General features: G+C 39.8%; 2 protein-coding genes across 6 annotated transcripts in view; one reads left to right on the plus strand and one right to left on the minus strand.

Annotated features, from left to right (window-relative positions):
* Positions 1-4,029: 4,029 nt before the first annotated feature.
* LOC120530835 (retinoid-binding protein 7-like) overlaps positions 4,030-20,028 on the minus strand; it is a 32,853-nt gene continuing 16,854 nt past the window's right edge. The window contains exons 1-4 of one of the 5 annotated variants that reach the window (XM_039755495.1): positions 13,809-14,073; positions 10,799-10,977; positions 7,931-8,032; positions 4,030-4,332 (exon numbers count right to left, since the gene is read on the minus strand). In XM_039755495.1, coding sequence (XP_039611429.1) covers positions 4,279-4,332; positions 7,931-8,032; positions 10,799-10,977; positions 13,809-13,881 — 408 coding nt within the window. In that variant the 5' untranslated portion in view covers positions 13,882-14,073 and the 3' untranslated portion in view covers positions 4,030-4,278. Of the gene's footprint in view, positions 4,333-7,930; positions 8,033-10,798; positions 10,978-11,212; positions 11,330-13,245; positions 13,361-13,689; positions 13,765-13,808; positions 14,074-20,028 lie in introns of those variants that run through there. The other 4 variants (XM_039755497.1, XM_039755498.1, XM_039755496.1 and 1 more) reach the window with 4 other exon arrangements.
* Positions 14,120-20,028, plus strand: part of lzic (leucine zipper and CTNNBIP1 domain containing) — a 66,402-nt gene continuing 60,493 nt past the window's right edge. The window contains exon 1 of the mRNA XM_039755501.1: positions 14,120-14,180. The gene's annotated coding sequence lies outside the window, so the exon portion shown is untranslated. The remainder of the gene's footprint in view (positions 14,181-20,028) is intronic.

Raw genomic sequence — 20,028 nt, forward strand, 5'->3', positions numbered from 1 at the left:
CCTGATCTAAATCCGTTAAGTAGTTCTCTCGTGAAACGTGGACAGACAGACGTTGGATTTTATATGTGTGTGTGTGTGTGTGTATATATATATATATATATATATATATATATAGGGCGGCACGGTGGCACAGTGGGTAGTGCTGCTGCCTCACAGTAAGGAGACCAGGACTCGCTTCACCGGGTCCTCCCTATGTGGAGTTTCCATGTTCTCCCCGTGTCGGTGTGGGTTTCCTCCCACAGTCCAAAGACATGCAGGTTTAGGTGCATTGGCGATCGTAAATTGTCCCTGGTGTGTGGGTGTCTGTGCCCCAGTGGGCTTGTCCCTGCCTTGCGCCCTGTGCTGGCTGGGATTGGCTCCAGCAGACCCCCGTGACCCTGTGTTAGGATATAGTGGGTTGGATGAATGACAATATTTTTATATATATATATATATATATATATATATATATATATATATATATATATATATATATATATAATCACAGAGAGATAGAATCCAAAACTAAAACCAAAAAATGCATCGTATAGTAAAGCTGTTATCTAATGTTGTCATTATTTCACAAAGTAAGTTGAACTGATTCCAGTTGTTGGACATTAAAAAGCCAATTATAGGAAGAGTCTGTGGATACCCGTGACACTGAATTGGATCGAGTGAGTTCAGGAACGGGATGAACAAGTTAGAATATACAGTAGCTGCCATGCAAGTTCCAGTTAACCAGTTATCAATATTAACTTATAAAGTACCTGAGGCTCACACTTTAGACTCCTTTTATCGTAAAAGTAACGAAGGAGGATGAAAGAATAGTTATTGTGCTTGATCTGAACACCAGCAAGAGGTAAATCTCCACAATGTCACAGAATGGCCCCCCATAGAGAAGAGATTTCATTGCATGTTTACTTTTGGAAAGGCACAGACCTTCCTCTGCGTATTTGCACTGCACAACTGACATGTGCCTGTATTTTTACCAGTTAGTATTGACTTCAGAGAAGAATCTTGAGGGTTTTGTTTGTCCTTTCTCTTCTTTTCTAGTTTGTCATTTGATCCAGCAGCTGAAACCTTTCTTTCTTTAAGTGCTCACCAGCTCAGGCTGTTGCTATTGAAGCCGAGTGAATGAAACACATGAGACCTTTTCTTTGCAAGATCTCTGCAGTTGCTTTGCCCACACTTCCTTGTATGATTTTATTTTTTATTATTATGCCTTTTCTTCAACTAAATGTATTGATGGTACGACAGAGCCTAACGGTACTGAATGTTGCTATATGTTTACAGCTAATATAGGGCAGTGGCATCTTCAAAAAAAAAAAAAATCAATAAATAAAATTGCACGAGTATATGAGAGCTGACTTTTAATATTTTAGTTAGTAATTCTTGGAGAATATCGCTTATGAGCCGAAATTAAGTAGGTTTGCATATTTATGTAAAATGCCAACACCTAGCCGATGAATGATAATGTCTCTTGTTAGGTTTCCAGCATTAATTCATTAGTAATTCTTTAAATGACAGGCTTTTAGTACTTAATAGAAATGCAGTAATAAAAGCCACAGTAAGCAACAGTCTTTCAAATCTATAAAAGTGTAACAAAGCAATAGTTAGTAACTAAAAATAATTAAACGAGTTCTCCACCCAGTTTCTTTTTTTAAACGGATGTTATTTTGATATTCTTTGCTGATGGCCAGTCTCCACGGATGCCCATTTTATCAGAAACTATCTCCATTCTGTATAAAAAAAAATTTTCTTGACTATCATTACAAAACTACATATTAAATATTTGATAAGTAATGGAAAGAAAAGTGCAGCATTTAGGGTCCCTTGAATGGTGGTGAATGATAATGGGGACTCCAAATGATACTGAATTACTTGGCAACACCAAGGAGAGCCCATGCTATTATTGGCTGTGGTAGAACCAGTCTTGCCATTATTGGGCCACCTTGAGTGTTGTTACAGAGACATTCAGAGGTGGGCAGTAGAACTGTTGCCTTAAACTACACCTGCATTGTAAATATTGTCATTCAGGTGTAAAGGAAGTAAAGCCAACTCTTACTTCTGATAGCTACTGGACCACTTAATTTTAGTTTAGTTTGCATAACCTAAAACCCTAGCCTGTGTTTAACATGACCATAGAATTATGTTGAATATTCTATAATAAGGACTAGTTTATACACGACAAGATTGTTTCATCCTGCTTTGCTTCAGAATTACCAGAAAAAAATGGCCTGGTCAGTAAGGAAGCAAATTCATAGGCAAGAAGATATTTTAGTGCAGCAGACATTATAAGAGAATTTTTGCTCATTTTTGGATTGCCCACTTTCATTAAAATTCTGTAATTTTAAGTCCATGTCTGGTTTCCTTACAAACTTGGCGTTTTATAAAATGGAAGTGTCACTAATTCACCATCTGATCAGCTCCCACCTGTTTTGTCTCCTTGAAACCGTTCCTCAAGTATGGCTGCTTGGATCACAGCTATCAGGTAAACATTTAAACACGTCATATCTGCCATTTTAAATCAGTTAACTGTTTTTGGCTTCACATGCATTCTTCATACTATAGCCTGTTTCCTAGATTTAAAACAGTAAGTAAAAAGGCCTTTAAACTTGTACAAAATACTGTTCGCAAAAAGGCCTTTGAACTAATAAAAATCCATATTTATAGCTTCCATCAGAAAAAAGGATTCATCGGGATATCTTGGATGTACTCTCTGGACATGATGACGGCATCTCTGCTGATCTTAAGTATCTTGGGCCCTTGTTCTGGAAGAACACAATTAATGAAAGTGTACAGAAGCCTAATGTATTATAGTGTAATCTTAGAAATCTGTTACATGCATGTCAGGAATGGCTCTCTCCCTTTATAATATAAATATATACTGTACTTACATTTATGCAAAGTTGTAAATAAATTGAACTTAAAGTTAAACCTGTGCACTTTTTTTTTTTGGACCATCCCTTGTTGTGATGCAAGTCATATTCAGAAAAAGCTCACATCCTGCAGGTTTCTACTGCTGAACACTTCAGAAAGACAGTAGGTGTACTGTGTGTAAAGCTTTAAATCTTAAAATAGCACGGTAAACCCTTAAAATACTAATAATAACGTTCATCAAAAGAAGTCCCAGCACTGGAAGCATGGTTCAAATCTTGCTCTATGAAAGTACAGGGAGATTCACTTGAAAGAGGCCCCGAATATTCTGTTGTAACTCCCATTAGGATGAAGCAATCTGAACCAAACAAAATCTGCTCTGTACCTTGACGTGTGTGTAGTTGATTGCATTACATGCGATGCTGGAAGGGATTTCCATTTTCTACCAGACACATTTCAACGCAGCGTTCCTTGTTCCTGAACATATCGGCAAGTGTCTCAGAGGGAATAGCAGCAAATTTCACATTGAATGTTTGCCTTCAAATCTTCCACAGTGCGAGGCTTGTTCCGATAGACTTTTCCTTTGAGCAGACCCCAAAGGAAGGAGTCTGGTGGTGTCAGATCCAGCACCCGTGGTGGCCAAAGCCCCTTTGAAATGACCCTGTTGCCGAAGGAGGACTCAGTTTCGGCCATGTTCCTTGTCAATGTGTGACACGTTGTTCAATCATGCTGGAAATAGCCTTCCGTTAACACGTGATCATCCAGTTGATTCTGACATCGCTTAAACGGATTGGTGACCTAATAGATTCGCCCCATGAAGAGGCGCTGCTCAATACTGTACACCACCGATGATAAGTCAAGTGACAAAGTGAAGGGGTACAGGCGGTATGTACCCAGAAGTTGCAAAGGGAGGTTAAACGTTGTGACGGCTGTCTGGCACCTACCTCATCGCTCCGACGCAGGGGCATCCCAGCTTGTTCGAAGCTCCATATACTGAGGAGCACATTGCGTTGCTGAGATTGCTTCGTCCTAACGAGAGTTATTACAGAATATTTGGGGCCTCTTTGGAGTGAATCTCCCTGTAGTTAATGCTGGTAAACTGCTACTAAAATATGAAATTCTCCACGTTACAGTTTAACTGCACATAAATGACCAAAAATATTAAAAGACAGGTTTGACGGTTGCAATACTTTACTGACAGCAGATCAGAAATTTAGCTGGTTTATCTTACATGGGAATTTTTGCATTGTACAAACTGGTCATTGAAATGTATTCATTCAAAATTAAAATATAAAATAAATTCAAAGTTAAAATAAAAAGAATGAAGATAGAACATAACAGGAACTAATCCCTCATGAAAGTGCATCTTGTCATACAAATTGTAATTTCTGCTCTACTGTTGGTAACATGAAGAGGTGATAATCAGGGTGCTCTCTTATAAACCTGCTTGCAGACTGCATCCTCACAGGTCAGCTCCTGTATAGGAAGAGGAACGAGAGAATCATTTATAATAATCTGGGAAGGGGTACACTGCCTAGGAAACGTTTTCACGCCCAGTTCACCCAAGGGATTGCATACTTTTTCTGTAGGCACTGTGATGCTAAAAATATGGCCTAGGACCATTTAGAACACACAGGCAATGAAAATACAAAGATGCCATTTGACAGAATTCAAAGTAGCATAGTACAGTATAACACCAGTCAGAAGTTTAGCTCCCCATTTTTCAAGTCTTTATTTTAAGTTGTTCAAATTCTGTGACTAACCTGAAGTGGTGTAAGGATAAGCAGTAAGCTTACAGAGGTTAACTTTTTTTTTTAGGTTACCAAAAACTAAAGAATAATGTCATTATCAGAGTTGCATAAAAAGGCAATTTTTCAGGGTACAAGTAACGGGTTAACTTGTAGCTTTTCTGCAGAAATGGAAGTTAACGAAGCCTTAGATATTGTAGCAAACAATTCATACAGGTGTCCCAACTTTGTTGATTACTTACAAAATCCTCTGTCTGTATAAAGGCAAAGTTTGGACAAACTGTTGCTACACAATCTGAAGCATAATTTGGACATTATTGAACTGTATATTGCTATCGTAATGGCAAGAAAAAGGCAGTTAACAAAAGGAAGACCGTTGTTAGACAGACGTTATTACCATAAAACCAACAGATGTTATTACCACAAAAACATAGGCCTTGTCTTTAGAGAAATTGCAAAGAAAGCCAAGGCATCATCAGTGAGTGAAGTTACCTAAAGTGTCAAAAGGAACTTGTAAACTGGTGGAATCTTTTGACTGGTTTAGGAGGCCCAAAGTCGCAACAAAATCGGAAGACAGGTTTCTGGGAGCCAACAGCTTGGGTGATAGGCACCTCACAGTACAGTAGTCAAAGTAAGCAAGTGTCACTTCCAATTGCCAAAAGAAGATTTTGAACTGTGGGAGAAAGAAATCCTTTGCTAAAACTACAAAATAAGTAAGGTTTGTCTGCGCCTGGAACCACAGCCAGTCTTGCTGTACATTGAAATTAAAGCATATAACAAACAATTGTAGATATGGATACTGTGCTGTACAAGCTGTTGACTCTTCCAAACTTGTCAGATCCTGTGGTGAGTTTAGTTCTTCCAGACCCGTTCCTGTCAGCTTCCAGGTTACTTTTGATTGAGTAGAAACTGTATTTACTGACACCTTTGCTTTCTTTGCCATTTCTCTAAAGGAAGGTCCTACACTTTTAAGGGGTATAATGGCCTGTCTTTCCCTTTGTTAATTTTATATTCTTACTATTATGATAGCAATATACATTGCAATACTGCCCAAATAATGCTTCAAATGGTGAAGCAACAGTTTGTTCTAACACTGATATTATACAGATACAGGGTTTGGAGTTTTTTTTTTTTGGTTTTTTTTCTGTCCACCCTGGCCATCGGACCTTACTCTTATTCTATGTTAATTAATGTTGACTTATGTTTATTTTTTATTGTGTCTTCTATTTTTCTATTCATTTTGTAAAGCACTTTGAGCTACATTTTTTTGTATGAATATGTGCTATATAAATAAATGTTGATTGATTGATTGATTTGTAAGTAATCAACAAAAGTTGGGACACCTGTAGAAATTGTTTGCTTCAACTTTCAAGGCCTACAGTACTTCCATCTCTGCAGAAAAGCTGTTAGTTGTTAACAAATGACTTGTTCCCCCAAAAATACATTATTTCGCAGTGGTAGTGCTACTGTCTCGCTGTAAGGAGTTCATGGGTTTGCGGCGCGGGTCCTCCCTGTGTGCTAGCGCTTTGAGTTGTGATAAAAGCGCTATATAAATGTAATGAATTATTATTTCAGTTTGTAGTCCCTTTTCCCCAAACCCCAAACATGCCCCACTGGCTGTTTACCACTTACCTGGGTACCATTTTAGGTTATTTGCTGGAATTCAACAGGATAAATTTCAATAAAAACTGGAAAAAAAATGTCCGTGTTCTATACATACATTACTAGTCGTTTTGAAAGTAATGCATATAAAGAGAGAGCATTATATGCTGGTTACATGCAAAAAGCCAAGTCAGAAGTTAACTTTTCCACTTTTAAGGCTCTAGTTTTATTCCAGTCACATTCATATTACTGAATTGGGTCACCTATTTGCTACCTAATGAATTTATTTTGTTGACTAAAAACATACTGTGAAGCTTTATTTTCATGTAAATATTCTGTACTTTTGTACTAAACGGACGGCTAGTACCCTTTTCTATAACGTGACGCAGATCGGATTTTCTTTGTTAACATTAGCCACCCAAAGGGGACATTAACAGGAGGGACCTATAGGCAGCTATACTCCACCCCCACTAACTTTAAGGTTAGTATTTGTGGTTGGTGTAGGTCAGTCTAAAAATTTAAACTCCAAAAATCAAGCAACCAGAGCGCCGCCCCCACGGAGCCCAACACTAGAATGGGTAGGAACCGCCGTCCATTTAGTACACAAGTACCAAATGTTCTAAACACACACACACATCTTTTATGGATGCTCTTATACTTTAGTATGTGTCGTTTATCCTGCCTATTTCATTATAGGCAGCATTCTCTTAATGCTAATAGCTTTGGAAGGGTAGCTCATTCATAAAGCATATAACCCCGTGAACATGATGATGATAATATTCAACAAGCATTAGATTAGTTAGAAATAATTCAGTTAACATTATTAAGACCATTTTGGGTTAAGAGAAGATTCATTCCCATAGGGATTTAACAAAGATCATTAATTGTACGTGGTACAGAATACAGCATCCTATACCAAGAGGCATGTTTTCCAGATGATAAAAGGAATTTTAGTTTTAGCCCTATGTGATTTAACCTTATTAACCAACATTTTATTAGGTCTTCCACTTTATACATAATATTTAAGTCTAAGTTTCTTCAAAGCTATTTATTGAGTTCAGGCTCATTGTGCGGTCTCCTAATCGGCTTTATTTAATATACCAGTGTAGATGAAAAGGACTTATTTTATTCTGAAGTTCTAGATTATGTAAACAGTTAAGTATACTGTATTATGCCTTCTTTCAGTCTACTTTGTTGGTTTTTTTTTTTCTTTAGAGGCCACCTGAATAAGAACCCCACTCATATTATGCTTTATGATGTGCACACCATAATGTGGCACTGCTCGAAAGAGTTATGTTTTCAAATGGTACAAAAAAAGCTCATAAGACAACTGAAGCCAGTAACCGTCTTAATGAACTACAACATGCACATTTTTGCAAAAAGAGAATGCCTCACTAAAAATAGCAATGTATATCATCATGGATTGATGCATTAGATATTATTATATTATGTACTCCAGCTGTAGAAAATACCCTTTGGATTAAAGCATCACTGAAATAAAATGACACGGCCAGTGCAGCTTATCTTCCTTGTGTCATGCTGGCCTGGAGACTGTACCACAAGGTGAACAGATCTATTACAACAAAGGAGTGAAGCTTCCTACCTGCCAAAAATTCTCATTGCTCTGATTTCATAAAATTTGGCTGCACTGTCCTCTACCTTAAACTGGCTTACCAACAACTTCCCCAGCTCACTACAGACCCAGGCCAGCAGGCTCTGCTTACCAGGTGCAGCTCATCTCCCTCGAGCCAGTGCTTCCAACCTCGATTCTTCTTTTCCCCCTTTTGAACGCAGACAAGCTTGTCACTATCCCAAGTAACCACACTCTGCAGAGGAAAGTAGACAAATCATCAGCACCACGCGTCAGTGTCAACCCAGAGCAACTAATCGGGAGTATGCTGAAGTGGAATCCAAGAGGTCAAAAGCAAATCATTCCCCTAAAGTCAAGTCATGCCCCTCAATTTCAGTTTAGATCTCTGCTTGATCACTGTGGATGGTTGAGGTGCCCTCCCCATGCATAGAACGTAAGTTAGATAAATTAGGAAACCATTCCGGCTGTTTTAGGGTTATTTGGTTAACGCATAGCCATGTTTGCCTAACAACTTATCCTGATACTTTCATAATGGACTACGTTTCCACTTCAAGACTGAGACGTCTGTATAAACAGTATCCACAGCAGGGGTCTCAAACTCCAGTCCTGGATGGCCGCAGTGGCAGCAGGTTTACACTTTGAACCATCTTCATTAGTGACCAGTTTTTGCTGCTGATTAACTTCTTTTGCCTTAGTTTTAATTAGCTTGACTCAGGCCTCTTAGTCGTTTCTTTTTCCTTAATTAGCAGCCAAACAATGAGACACACAACCAAATGTCACATGACCAGCTCACCTGTGCCCATCACACAATATCTGAAAATAAAGAAAGTCTCAGTATGGTTGATCTCTCAGGTCACCAGACATTTTTTGAGGATGTTCTTAGAAAAAACAGAAAAATCAACAGTTTTTGAAATGTCTGCTGTGGCAGAATGAGAGCAGCAACAAGCCGTGGCATTAAATAACGGGTTTAATTAACAGCAAGAATCGGCTTCTCATTAAGAAACTGATTGGAGTTTGAAACCCCAGTTTAGCTGCTCATCTGTTGCTCATCTCATTTCTGTTTGGTTGCCATTTAATGAAGAAATGAATAAATTCAGAGCCCTGAATCCTTAAAAACATGGTCGCTAAAATGAAGGGAAAAGGAGTGAATTATCAGTGAAAAGTGGTCACTGATTAGGAAAAGGGTTAGAATGAATACCTGCAGCGACTGCGGCCCACCAGCATTGGAGTTTGAGACCCCTGTTCTACAGTACGTTCACTTCCAGCCCCTGCAGTCCTGTACACAAACCTGTGTGCTCTGTTGTGCTTTGTGGTGGTAAAATAAAACATTTCTGTCATTCAAAGCTGTAGCCCACTACTACATGAAGATGGAGAAGTTAAGTGTTAACACTGGCAAAAAGCTTTCTACTTGGAGTGCAGGCAGTGCCTTTGGCATTAGTTCCTGATTCATTGCTTTTCCTTATTTGTTCCCGAATGTCTCTTTATGATAAGCACATTCACACGCAAAATGGTTAATTAGTATGCTCTTGGCATGCTGGTTATTTGAGTCTCATTGTTAAGTGGCAGCTGGATAAGAAAAAGAGAAATTAAGACTAAAAAATACTGTGGCTACCTAAGAGTGAAAGCAGACATTAAGAGTTGTGAATCTTAGCAAGTTAGTGAACTAAAAATACAAAAGTCCATAGTACTTTCACTAATGACATTAATGAAGCGTCTGTTCGATTTCAGTGTAGCATAATTGGAACCTTAATGTCATTACTTGCTTGCCATACTTCATTTTCCAAGCCACTATATCCTAACACAGGGCCACGGGGGGGGTCTGCTGGAGCCACTCCCAGCCAACACAGGGTGCAAGGCAGGAACAAACCCCGCGCAGGGTGCCAGCCCCACCGCAGGGCACACACACCAGGGATAATTTAGGATCGCCAATGTACCTAACCTGCATGTCTTTGGACTGTGGGAGGAAACCCGCGCAGACACGGGGAGAACATGCAAACTCCACGCAGGGATGCGAACCCGGGTCTCCTAACTGCGAGGCAGCAGCTATTTCATGTCAATGTGGCTGCTTTGAAAACGGCCCATTAGCGATAATAAAACCATTTAATGATAGCTCAGCAACAGCTCAAAGACCAGATTTTCTAGAAATGTTCGTGACATAAGTTAGCTTAAAAAAAAAAAAAAATTACCAATTTTAAAATATAGGTTTTTTTCGCTATTCAATTTTTAATGTTATAATCACTCATAACATAACATGGTAATTTTTCATTTTGGGGATACCATAGTAGGACGTTAATCTGAATCCACTTACAGGGAAAACTCAGGAGTTGGTGGCAGGATTGGCACTCCCGCCACTGCTGTACTGTTACTATACTGTTCCATTCGAACTATTGAGGTGCTGAAGGTGTCTCCCATTGTATGACTGTACGGGGGTCCTAAATTGGGAGATCCTGAGGTGGTTCATCATGTGGTTGATGCGGCAATGTGCTGTATCAGCGCATACTCCCAGCCATAGTATTTATGCAAAATACAGAGAGTTGGAAAAGAGCTTTAAAACAATACGGGCACCATTTCTGTGCAGCTTTATTTAGGGAGATATAGCCAGTCAAAGTCATGACCCCCCACCCCAAGTGCGTTCAAACGTTATGAGCTTGAATTTCCCTTAATGTTAATCCAAGACACGTGCCACTTCAGTTTCCATGGGTTATTCGTGACCAAATCAGCATGCCAAGTTCTGTTAAAATCTGTGACAATGATTTGCAATGGAATTACACAATGGGCTTCTAATTAAGAGATCAGCTTGAACAAAAAGCTGTAGCCACCAGAGGACCCTACCTTTTAACTATTCATAAAAATTAAATGCTCCAATTTCTAATACATTTCTTTCACAGAGCGAGAAAATGCACTAAGCAAATGTTAATGTCATGCCACACTAAGGCCTACTAGGATTACTGCCAGCGTGGCCTTCCAATCTGCCCGACCCTCACACCCCACCCCATCTCACCTTACATTTGCGGTTATCAAGGCCTTTTGTTTCCTCTTCATACTCTGTGCCAACTGTGAACTCAGTACTGTAATTCCTGAAAGAACTGATGGTTTTCATTCTGAAGAAATCTCCGTTCTGCTCAATCACCTTCTGGGGTTTAAGCAGATTAGCGATTTTGCGTGTAGCAAAGTCGATACCTTAGAAAGGAGGAGGAGGGTGAAAGAGAACAAAAGAATACATTTAGCGTGAACACCTGGAAAGATTTTTTTTTCTAGTGCAAGTTTAGGAGAAGTCTTCAGTTCTCCAAAAGCAGGGAGGGACACGATCACTTAAAAATTCAACAGTTACACAGATCTGTGGCACCTGGCAGCTGCAGCCTTTACCAGCACTCAACATTTGAACAGGACCGGGTTTCTGCACAACACTACTTACTGTCTCCAGTCTAGGACTCTCACTCCTCACTCATTTAAACCTGGACAGTTGTACTATTTTCAGAGCCCACCGATTCCCAACATAACACCACGTGTATCAAATCCAGCAGTGCTATTGAAATGGCATCAGCAGTTTGATAGCATGGAGGAAATGAATTCTACGAGACAGAATGGGAGGGTTTAGTGTGGTGATACACCGCTCTATAGCCCTGAGGCGACTAATGAGGAGCATTTTATACTTTTTCAGATTTAATACTGAAAGAGCTACACAAGAAGAGATCTTGAATCTGGCGAGATTGCAAGATAGCGGAATATCTCTATATCTATACCCACAATGGAAGGTGAAAAAATAAACAGAGGAATACACAGGATCCCCGAGACGCACCCGTAAAGTACTCTGTAGTCAGACTCCTGCAGGACCTCAGAAGTCGGCCCCTCACTTTGGTTACCAAACACTTGCTGTTAAAATTTAACAGATGTGCAAATGTTGCAGAACTTAAATCTATCAATACGCTTCTATTTTTATGATGGGGTAGCAAGATAAGGATTTCAATATTCTGAATGTCTCCGTTTTCTTTAAGCCTCTCGCACTCTCGTCCAGTGCTGCCCCCAAGTCCTCTTTCCAAAATGAAAAAAGAAAACCATATTTGTGTAGGGACTGCCACTTCTGTGATTAGTGCCCTCTGCCGAGATAATCGACCCGTCTCCTTCCCCTTCCTTTTATGCGGTGCCAACCAGATTTGAGCCTCTCAGTGACTTTCTGCATATACTGTACCTTCTTAGACGAGAACAGGCCCTTCAGCCAAACAAATCTCACAAATCCTATTCACTTAAATTCCTCAAAAATAACATCAGATCCAGTTTAGAAGGTCCCTAAAATCCTACTGTCGCACCACACTACCTTGTAATTTATGTGCTGGTTGTGCTCTGTGTGAATAAACACTTCTTAACATTTGTGCAATTTATCCTTCACAAGTTCCCAACTGTGTCTCCATGTTCTTGATGAACTCAATTTAAAATAACAGTCTCCATCCACTGGACTAATTCCTTTCAATCATGTTACCTCTTTGCCTCCATTTTGCTTAAACTGAAATGGTTCAATATCTTGAAAACCTTCTAATGTGTGTGTCTAATTTACTCTTAACAAGTTTCCAACTGTGTCCCCGTGTTCTTGTTGAAATCATTTTAAAGTCACCGTCTCGATCCACTGGACTAAGTCCCTTCATAATTTTAAACACTTCAGTCAGGTCTCCTCTTCATCTTCTTTTGCTTAAACTGTAAAGGCTCAGCTCTTTTAATCTTTCCTCATAGCTCATCCCCTCAAACCAGCCTTGATGCTCTTCTCTGGTCTTTATCCAGCGCTGCTTTTTCCTTTTTGTAGCCTGCAAACCCAAACTGCACCCAGTACTCCAGATGAGGCCTCACCAGTGTGTTATAAAGGTTGTGACTTGTACTCCACACATCAAGGCGCTATATAACCTGACATTCTGTTAGCCTTCTTCATGGCGTGTGAACACTGAAAGCTAAAAGCGATGAATCCACTATGACTCTTAAATCCTTCTCATAAACCGGACTTTCATGTTTCAGAGCTCCCATTGTGTATTCAGATCTGACGTTTTTTACTCCCCGAGTGTAATACTTTACAATTACGTACACTAAATTCCATCTGCCCAAGCCTGTATGCTGTCCATGTCCTCCCTCTGTGATGATTCAACGGATTCAAGATTACCTGCCAATCCACCTACCGTGGCACCATCTGCAAACATGCCGGACTTGTTCTTTATGTTCCTATTCAGATCACTTAAACTGTATATACGATTTTTAATAACAGCAGTGACCCCAGCACTGACCCCTGAGGGACACCCCTCTTCACATCACCCAGCTCTGGTAAGGTTCCTCACACCATAACCCTCTGCTTCCTGTGTTTTAGCCAACATACAAACAAACACTAAAATCATAATCTCTTAAAGTGGCATCCTAAATTGTTAAAATAAATGTGTTCACACATTCTTATGGAAAAAAGATTACTTTTACCTCATATGCCTCCTTTCATTTCAGATGTAAATATCTCTTAAATCTATCCATCCATTTTCTGAACCTGGTTGAAGAAGCTGCTGCCTATCCTGGCATCATTGAACAGAATGGCGTTCTGCCAGTACGGTTGCCAGTACAGTACTGTGTTGCATAAATAGGCTCAGGCGCCATTGTCCTGTAACTAGATATGAACTCCGAAAAACTGTCCAGCACCTTGTTTTAAGGGTGGCACTTGCTCCAACCCGATACAACCACCAGCACACGTTGAATGAAGAACAAGGTGTGCTGAACCCAAAGACATGACAACTAGTGCATCTGCCAAGGCTTCCTTTAGTTCGTTTCAGTAAAGCGTTATAAATCCTGCCCATACAATTCCGTTAGCGTGACAAGCCAGATTATCATTCAGTGCGGCGACTTTGTGTATCTGTTGTACTTTTTTCCCACCTTAGATCACTCCAAGCCTTACACCTCCGTGTCATTTTCGTTCAATGACGTCCGACTGACCGAGCGGGAGCGCGCAAAGCACACAAGCAGGGCCAAAGGCTGACGGCGGCGGCTCTTACCAAGCGCGCGCATGTAACTTTCAAAGTTCTCGTTGCTGATCATGTTGTAGGTTCCGTTGTAATTCACTGGCATTTCGGCGTTAATATATACAGTACGTGTGACCCAAAATCAAGAGATAAGAAGATGGAGGGAGGCGTGGTAGGTGCCGGGTGTTTAAAGAAATACAAAAAGAAAGAAAGAAAAGAAAAGACGAGAATGAAACACCGGGAAAGCGTCGCGCGCCGACAGGCGAGTGTTGGAAAGCGGGAAGGCGGGTGGTGAACTAGCGGCCCATTTAAGCCTGTCGTCGGAGGGCGGGGTCGCGTGCCAAGTTCACTTCACTTCACTCACTTTGGGTTTGCGGCGCTTCGGCAGTCGGACGGGAGCTTAACGTGAGCATTCTTTCTTAATCTATTATTTGTTGCCCCGTTTCTGTCGATTTTGTTCTCATGTTTTATGTGAAGTTTTGGGTCCGTGGCACTGGGCTACTCGTCTTTTTTATGGAAACGGCGTCTCTCTTCATAATTCATATATTTAGTAATGTCCCATTTTGCCTAACAAAACGACGCACCGAGTGACAAATACCTTCGATACTAATGCTTTATGTAGACATCCAGAATTAAGGATATAAGTTTCAAAGAAAAAATAAAGGTTTGATCCTAGTAAATTCTAAATAAGGGGGCGGTCGTATCAAACAGAGTCTTTGCCTCGTGCGCGTAGTCCAGCACGACGCCGGCTTCAGGTTCAGCTATGCATCTTTTTTCTTTCTCTTAAAATACTATCTGCATCTGAAATGTATTTCCATGCGTGTTACGAAATTTACGTTTTATTTGACAATGTGCCTGTCCTCATGTAGGGTATAATAAATCTGTCAGTTCAGCGGGATTTTATATCAGCCAAAGCAAAGCACCGCTTATTGACTTTCACCGCACCAACGAGCCTCTGCGTCCGGCCACCAGTCAGGGAGTCGGTGTGGAGGTCGAGCGCTGCTGCAAGTACGTGGGGGTCCACATCACTGACATTTTGGACTGGTCAAGTGACACCGTGGATTTAAGCACGAAAGGGTAGAGCAGGACTTTTTTTTTTCTTCCTAATGAGACAACGCACCTTTGATATGGAATACCTTTGATGCCAAAATTAAATACATAAACTGACAATTATCAAATAATATACAATATAGAAGCGAAGGTATGTGATACGGTTTGCACATTTATAAATAGAAATCCACAGAGGGAGAAAATTAATCACATATCTTAAAACAGTCCTTTATTCTTCGGCTTTCAACACCTACCAGATGTTATCATTAGAGGAAAGCGATTAGACGTACAAGAATCAAAAGCAATACATCGCAAATGAAGAGGGGTGGATTAGTTAGGTGGGGTTCGGAGGGTCTTGGTCATAAAGTCTTATTATTATTATTATTTGGATAGTCTTTGTCTTAAGCCTGCATATGCTGTACAGGTTCATGTTCAAGTGTCTGTTAATGGCGTTTTCGTTTGATAGCCACAATTCAGCCAGCTCTCTGGCACTTTTAGAATTAACAGTGAATCTTACTTGCACCGTGTCCAAGTTAAATGAGTGTATGATTGAATTGATATGTGTGTATACCAGTGACTGTGATTATTCTGAAAGTCGTTAAATTGTTGAGAATTTCAATTTCATAGTTTTATTTGGCTCAAAGTGTAGTTACTGTACTCTTAATCATTACAGGTTTTATTTCATAATAGCCTTATTATTAAAGGCAGTGTATTTCCAAATTGCTCATTTAATGCCAGCACTATTTCAAAATGCCTCTTTTCATCATGGTTTCAACACTTGTCAGTCAAGACAAAGACCACCTGGCTAAACCCATTCCTGGATCCCTTGCTGTTTTTCCCAGATTGTAGGCAGGAAGCTACCAAAGATCTTTAGTGCTACTTGCATTTCAACTGGCAAATGCCATATGCAGTTCAAAGCTGGGATGATATCTTTGTACTTCTTCATTTGATGAATTATCTGCTAATTGCCATATTATTTGAATGTGGGCAGTGACATCCTTTTATATGTTGTACAACTCCTGTTCTCCTGACTGTATTGTGAGGAGTTAGTAACAGAGGCCCAGCAAATCAACAAGCTAATTAGAAATACAGACGTAAGTAATGGGCTACACTCTCGACTCACTTTGAGAAGAGAATGAAGACCAAACTGTGGGCCGTTATGAACAATGCTGCACATCCTGTCTATGACACACCAGTGGCGGACCTACATTTTTGGGACCCTAATGCTTGAACTGCTGTGGGGGCCCCTTCACAACCAGCAGTGAGGTCTAGTTAACCACTTTTATCTAATATAATTATTTTATATTAAATCTCTCTCTCTCTCTCTATAAAATCCGTCTGTATGTCTACGTGAACTACTTAACAGATTCAGAGTTTTTTTTTTTTTCTACAATTTGCTTGAAAATTCCGGTTGATTTTGCGACTTCTCTCATTGCGTTAAGAATCATAGTTTGGTTGCAGCATCGATTTATTTTCGCTAATCCAAGACAGAGGCTGCAGGCTGAAGGGAGGGGGAAGCATGACGTCAGTGGTGGGGAGCCAGGCTGGGCCGGGCCCTCCTCACTATCCTGTTTCACTACTACGCAGGCAGAGCTGCAGGGGACGGCTAGTTTAGAATAAAACTACCTTAGTTTGATCGTTCTTTCTTTTATGCTAGCCTACATGATATTTTAATAACCTTTTATTTGTTATTTTAACTATTATTTTGTATTGAATTACTCTTAATATTTAAAAAAAAAAAAAACCTTCCCATATAGTAGACATCCCACATTTTTAAGCAATTTGGACTAAAGTCGATTCTAGGGACCCTCTGAGATGAATGGCCCTGAAGCTTAACCTTCATTAGTTTCATAGAAGATCTGCCACTTACACTGAGGAGCTTTTCAGTCAAGAAACCGCTGGGGCTCCTTCATACCTGCAGCAATACGCCTCACTGGGACTGGGACTGCTCTTATCATTAGCCAAGTCACAAGTTTTTCTTCTTTTTAATTATTGTGGATTTGAGAGGTTGTCTGTTGCTTGTCATAAAATAATTTTTATTTATTTATTGAGCTCCTGTAAAAAAGCCAAATGTCCACCTTGGAAAAATAATGTGCTATGTATTTATTTAAGTGTTAATTCTTTCTGGCCATCCTGTATGAGCTGCTTTGTGTTGTGTTTGGCAGTAACTTGAATTCTGAGCCACACATGTTTGGAGGTCATTGTTGTCACATGTAGAAGGTACAGTGACATTCTTACTTGCAAGTGCTAATCAGCCTCATTTGCAGACACATCGTTGTTTCGGTGTCCTGCAGTGCTGGTTTTCACATGAACAGTCTGATGGTGTCATACCAGAATTTTCTCATTCTGTGTGCAGACTTCTCTATCTGCCCCTCTTTTGCTAACGACTAGCAAAGTTCACAAACCTTTCATCTCACAAAAATCAAACAGTGGGATGATGTTGCTCGGTTGGTGTGGGTTGGCATCAGATCATCGTGAGGCCCTCTGAGAGTATCATCATATGACATATAGTGCCACATACAGCAGATTTAAACGTTAAGTAAAGTGGCAGCCACTGCTTGGGGAAAATCGGCTTCAAGCTTAGAATCGGATGGCTTTGACGTGAAAACAAGAAACCACAATAACATGGAAAGAACATGCGTAACACGCACACTGCACATCAAGTAGCACTGCCAGGTGTTTGTCGCTCACTGTAAGGGCAGAATACAATTAAAAAAAGGATTTATGCTGATATAGTAGGCCCAGTAACCAGCTGTTATTGGACCACTTGGGGACCACCTGGATGTAGAATGACTGCTAATGTGAAATTTCATGAATGGATTTGGTTCCTTCATCACTACCACAGTCCGATACAACATTCTCAAAATGGCTGTCCCTAAATCCACTCACGATCACCTCTACTCACAAACGTGAACGAGATCCGGAGGTAGGGCACTTGTGGCAGGTCCTCGCCCCATAATTAAAGAGAACAAACCAACCCTTTTCTGGGAGAGGACAATCACCACAGATTTAAAGATGTCATTTCTCATGCCAGCTGCCTCACACTCAATATGAAGTGTTCCAGTGCCTGCTGAAGATCGGAGTCTAATGATGGTTAAAGGACACCATCTACAAACGACCGAAATGCAATGCTTGGGTACGTGGACTTGCCGGCTTCCATTTGTCGGATGTTCCTTGATATCCTCTCCATGAAAATCACAGACAGGAGAGGGGAGGAAGCACCCTAAATGGAACAAGTTACAGTAAGCTTAAAGTGTTAACGTCCTGAAAAGGAGTTCTCTGTGCTTTACTGTGGTGTCGCTTGTGTTGTTTAAGTGGACTTTACATAATGTATTTTTTCCTCTGATGGAACGCTTTTCCAATGACTAATTTACACTTTAATCAATGGATGGGTCTTCCAGTTTGATTGCATATACTCCACTGAGCCCCTTGGTCTGTGCTTGTTGTTAATGTTCTTATACTGAAGAATTCTGATAGACAAGTGAAGGCAGGGAAGCATGGCAGGTGGCCTCAGACCTGCAGATGGGTCTGTCGTATTTCTAGAACGTTTCCCAATTAATTGATTTTGCAAATGAATAAGAAGTTGAGAAAAATTATTAAAATGCTATGGAGCTATGCCCAAGGTGAGTGAGGCTCTCTTTATGAAACTCAAGATTTGCCGAGTAATTAAATGAGAAAATAAAAATATTTCAATGCTAACACATTGCACAGTGCTCCAATAGAAATGCTGATGTACACTTACAACTACCATCTATTAATTATGTGTTAAGGTTAAGAAAAACATAAACTCTTTTGACAATGAAGTATAAGAACAAATCTGTAAAATAAACTGAAAGGTACCTTTCTTTTTCAATGATTATATTAAATGTTGGATTTTAAAGCTTTAATAGCACGTTTTACAGAACTGAACTTTATACATACTGACTTGTGTCTCATTAGTGACGTCCCATCTCTTGTTACATTGCCAGTCAGCTGAGCTTTACAACATTCCAGACCTACTATAACTGTGGAGTCAGGCGGTCTTATTGAGTGGGTTTCTTCTATTCTTCGATGTTGCAACATATGCTGTATACGCCCAGCAGAGATTTCTGGATTTTGAAAATATTGTTCTGGTATCAGAAAGCTGTGACTGGCACTGCTGCGTCATAACTCTAGAGACTCAGAACTATTTATTCATTGTCAGTATGGAGTAATCAGATTTCCTTCCACATCCCAAAGTCAGACACACACACACACACACACACACACACACACACCAGATCAGCCTCAATGTGAACGAGTGTGCAATGGGCAAGAGTGCACTTCACTGCGAACCTCTCTGTGGTTCTTTCCTACTGCAATAATGCATTAGAATTGGCACGTTTGGACGATAATTAATATAAATTATGTATATAGTACAAAATGGGTTTGCCTTGGTGCCTTAATAATGCATGGACAAGATCTAGCATTGTACTTATGTGTATGGAGCTCGGTCTTAAACATTTAATATTACTGGATTTACTGTTTTCACTTTCTTGTGTATGAAGTATAGTAAAAGTATTGTAATCATCCAAAGATTTGATGTCGAGATTTTAATGAATCTCAACATTTTTGACCTCCCCTAGTCTGAAAATACCATTTTTGGAATTGTTTGTGTGTGTAAACATAACTCTTTCTAGGCTTTCATTCAGATCAACAAAATTTTGCATACAAGTATTACGTACAAAACGTAGATTTCTAACAGCTTTTGGGCTATTTCCACTAACTGGAAGTGGTACTTTTTTATTCATGCAGCTGCAGAGTCCCATTTATTCAACTTTACTTTTATAATAATTGTTCAATATATTATTCATGTGAATTGATTTGTTGTTGCTGGTTCTTTAATGAACATAATATAAAAATATAATCATTGTCTTGCGGTTTACTCCTCAGATCTTTATCCCCATATCTGAGTAAATGAGAAAGTCGAGGGGAGGCCACTCCCGATTTATTTTTAATTTTTTTTTTATGGTTTGCTTGTGGCCTTACTTGTTAGATGTAATGTCAGCAGGTTACTTGCTTCAGTAAGAAATTTCACCTACAGCTCCCTCTGCCGATGTTAACTGTTTGCATATGATAAGCATGTTGGAGTATGGGGTTAGAAATATAGATTACTTGCTCTGATCTCATTAATGCAAAAATTTACAAAAGCAACGCTGTACAACATTACTCATCATGTGCCAGT

The sequence above is a fragment of the Polypterus senegalus genome, chromosome 6 (assembly GCF_016835505.1).
Source record: "Polypterus senegalus isolate Bchr_013 chromosome 6, ASM1683550v1, whole genome shotgun sequence".
Taxonomy (NCBI): Eukaryota; Metazoa; Chordata; class Cladistia; order Polypteriformes; family Polypteridae; genus Polypterus; species Polypterus senegalus.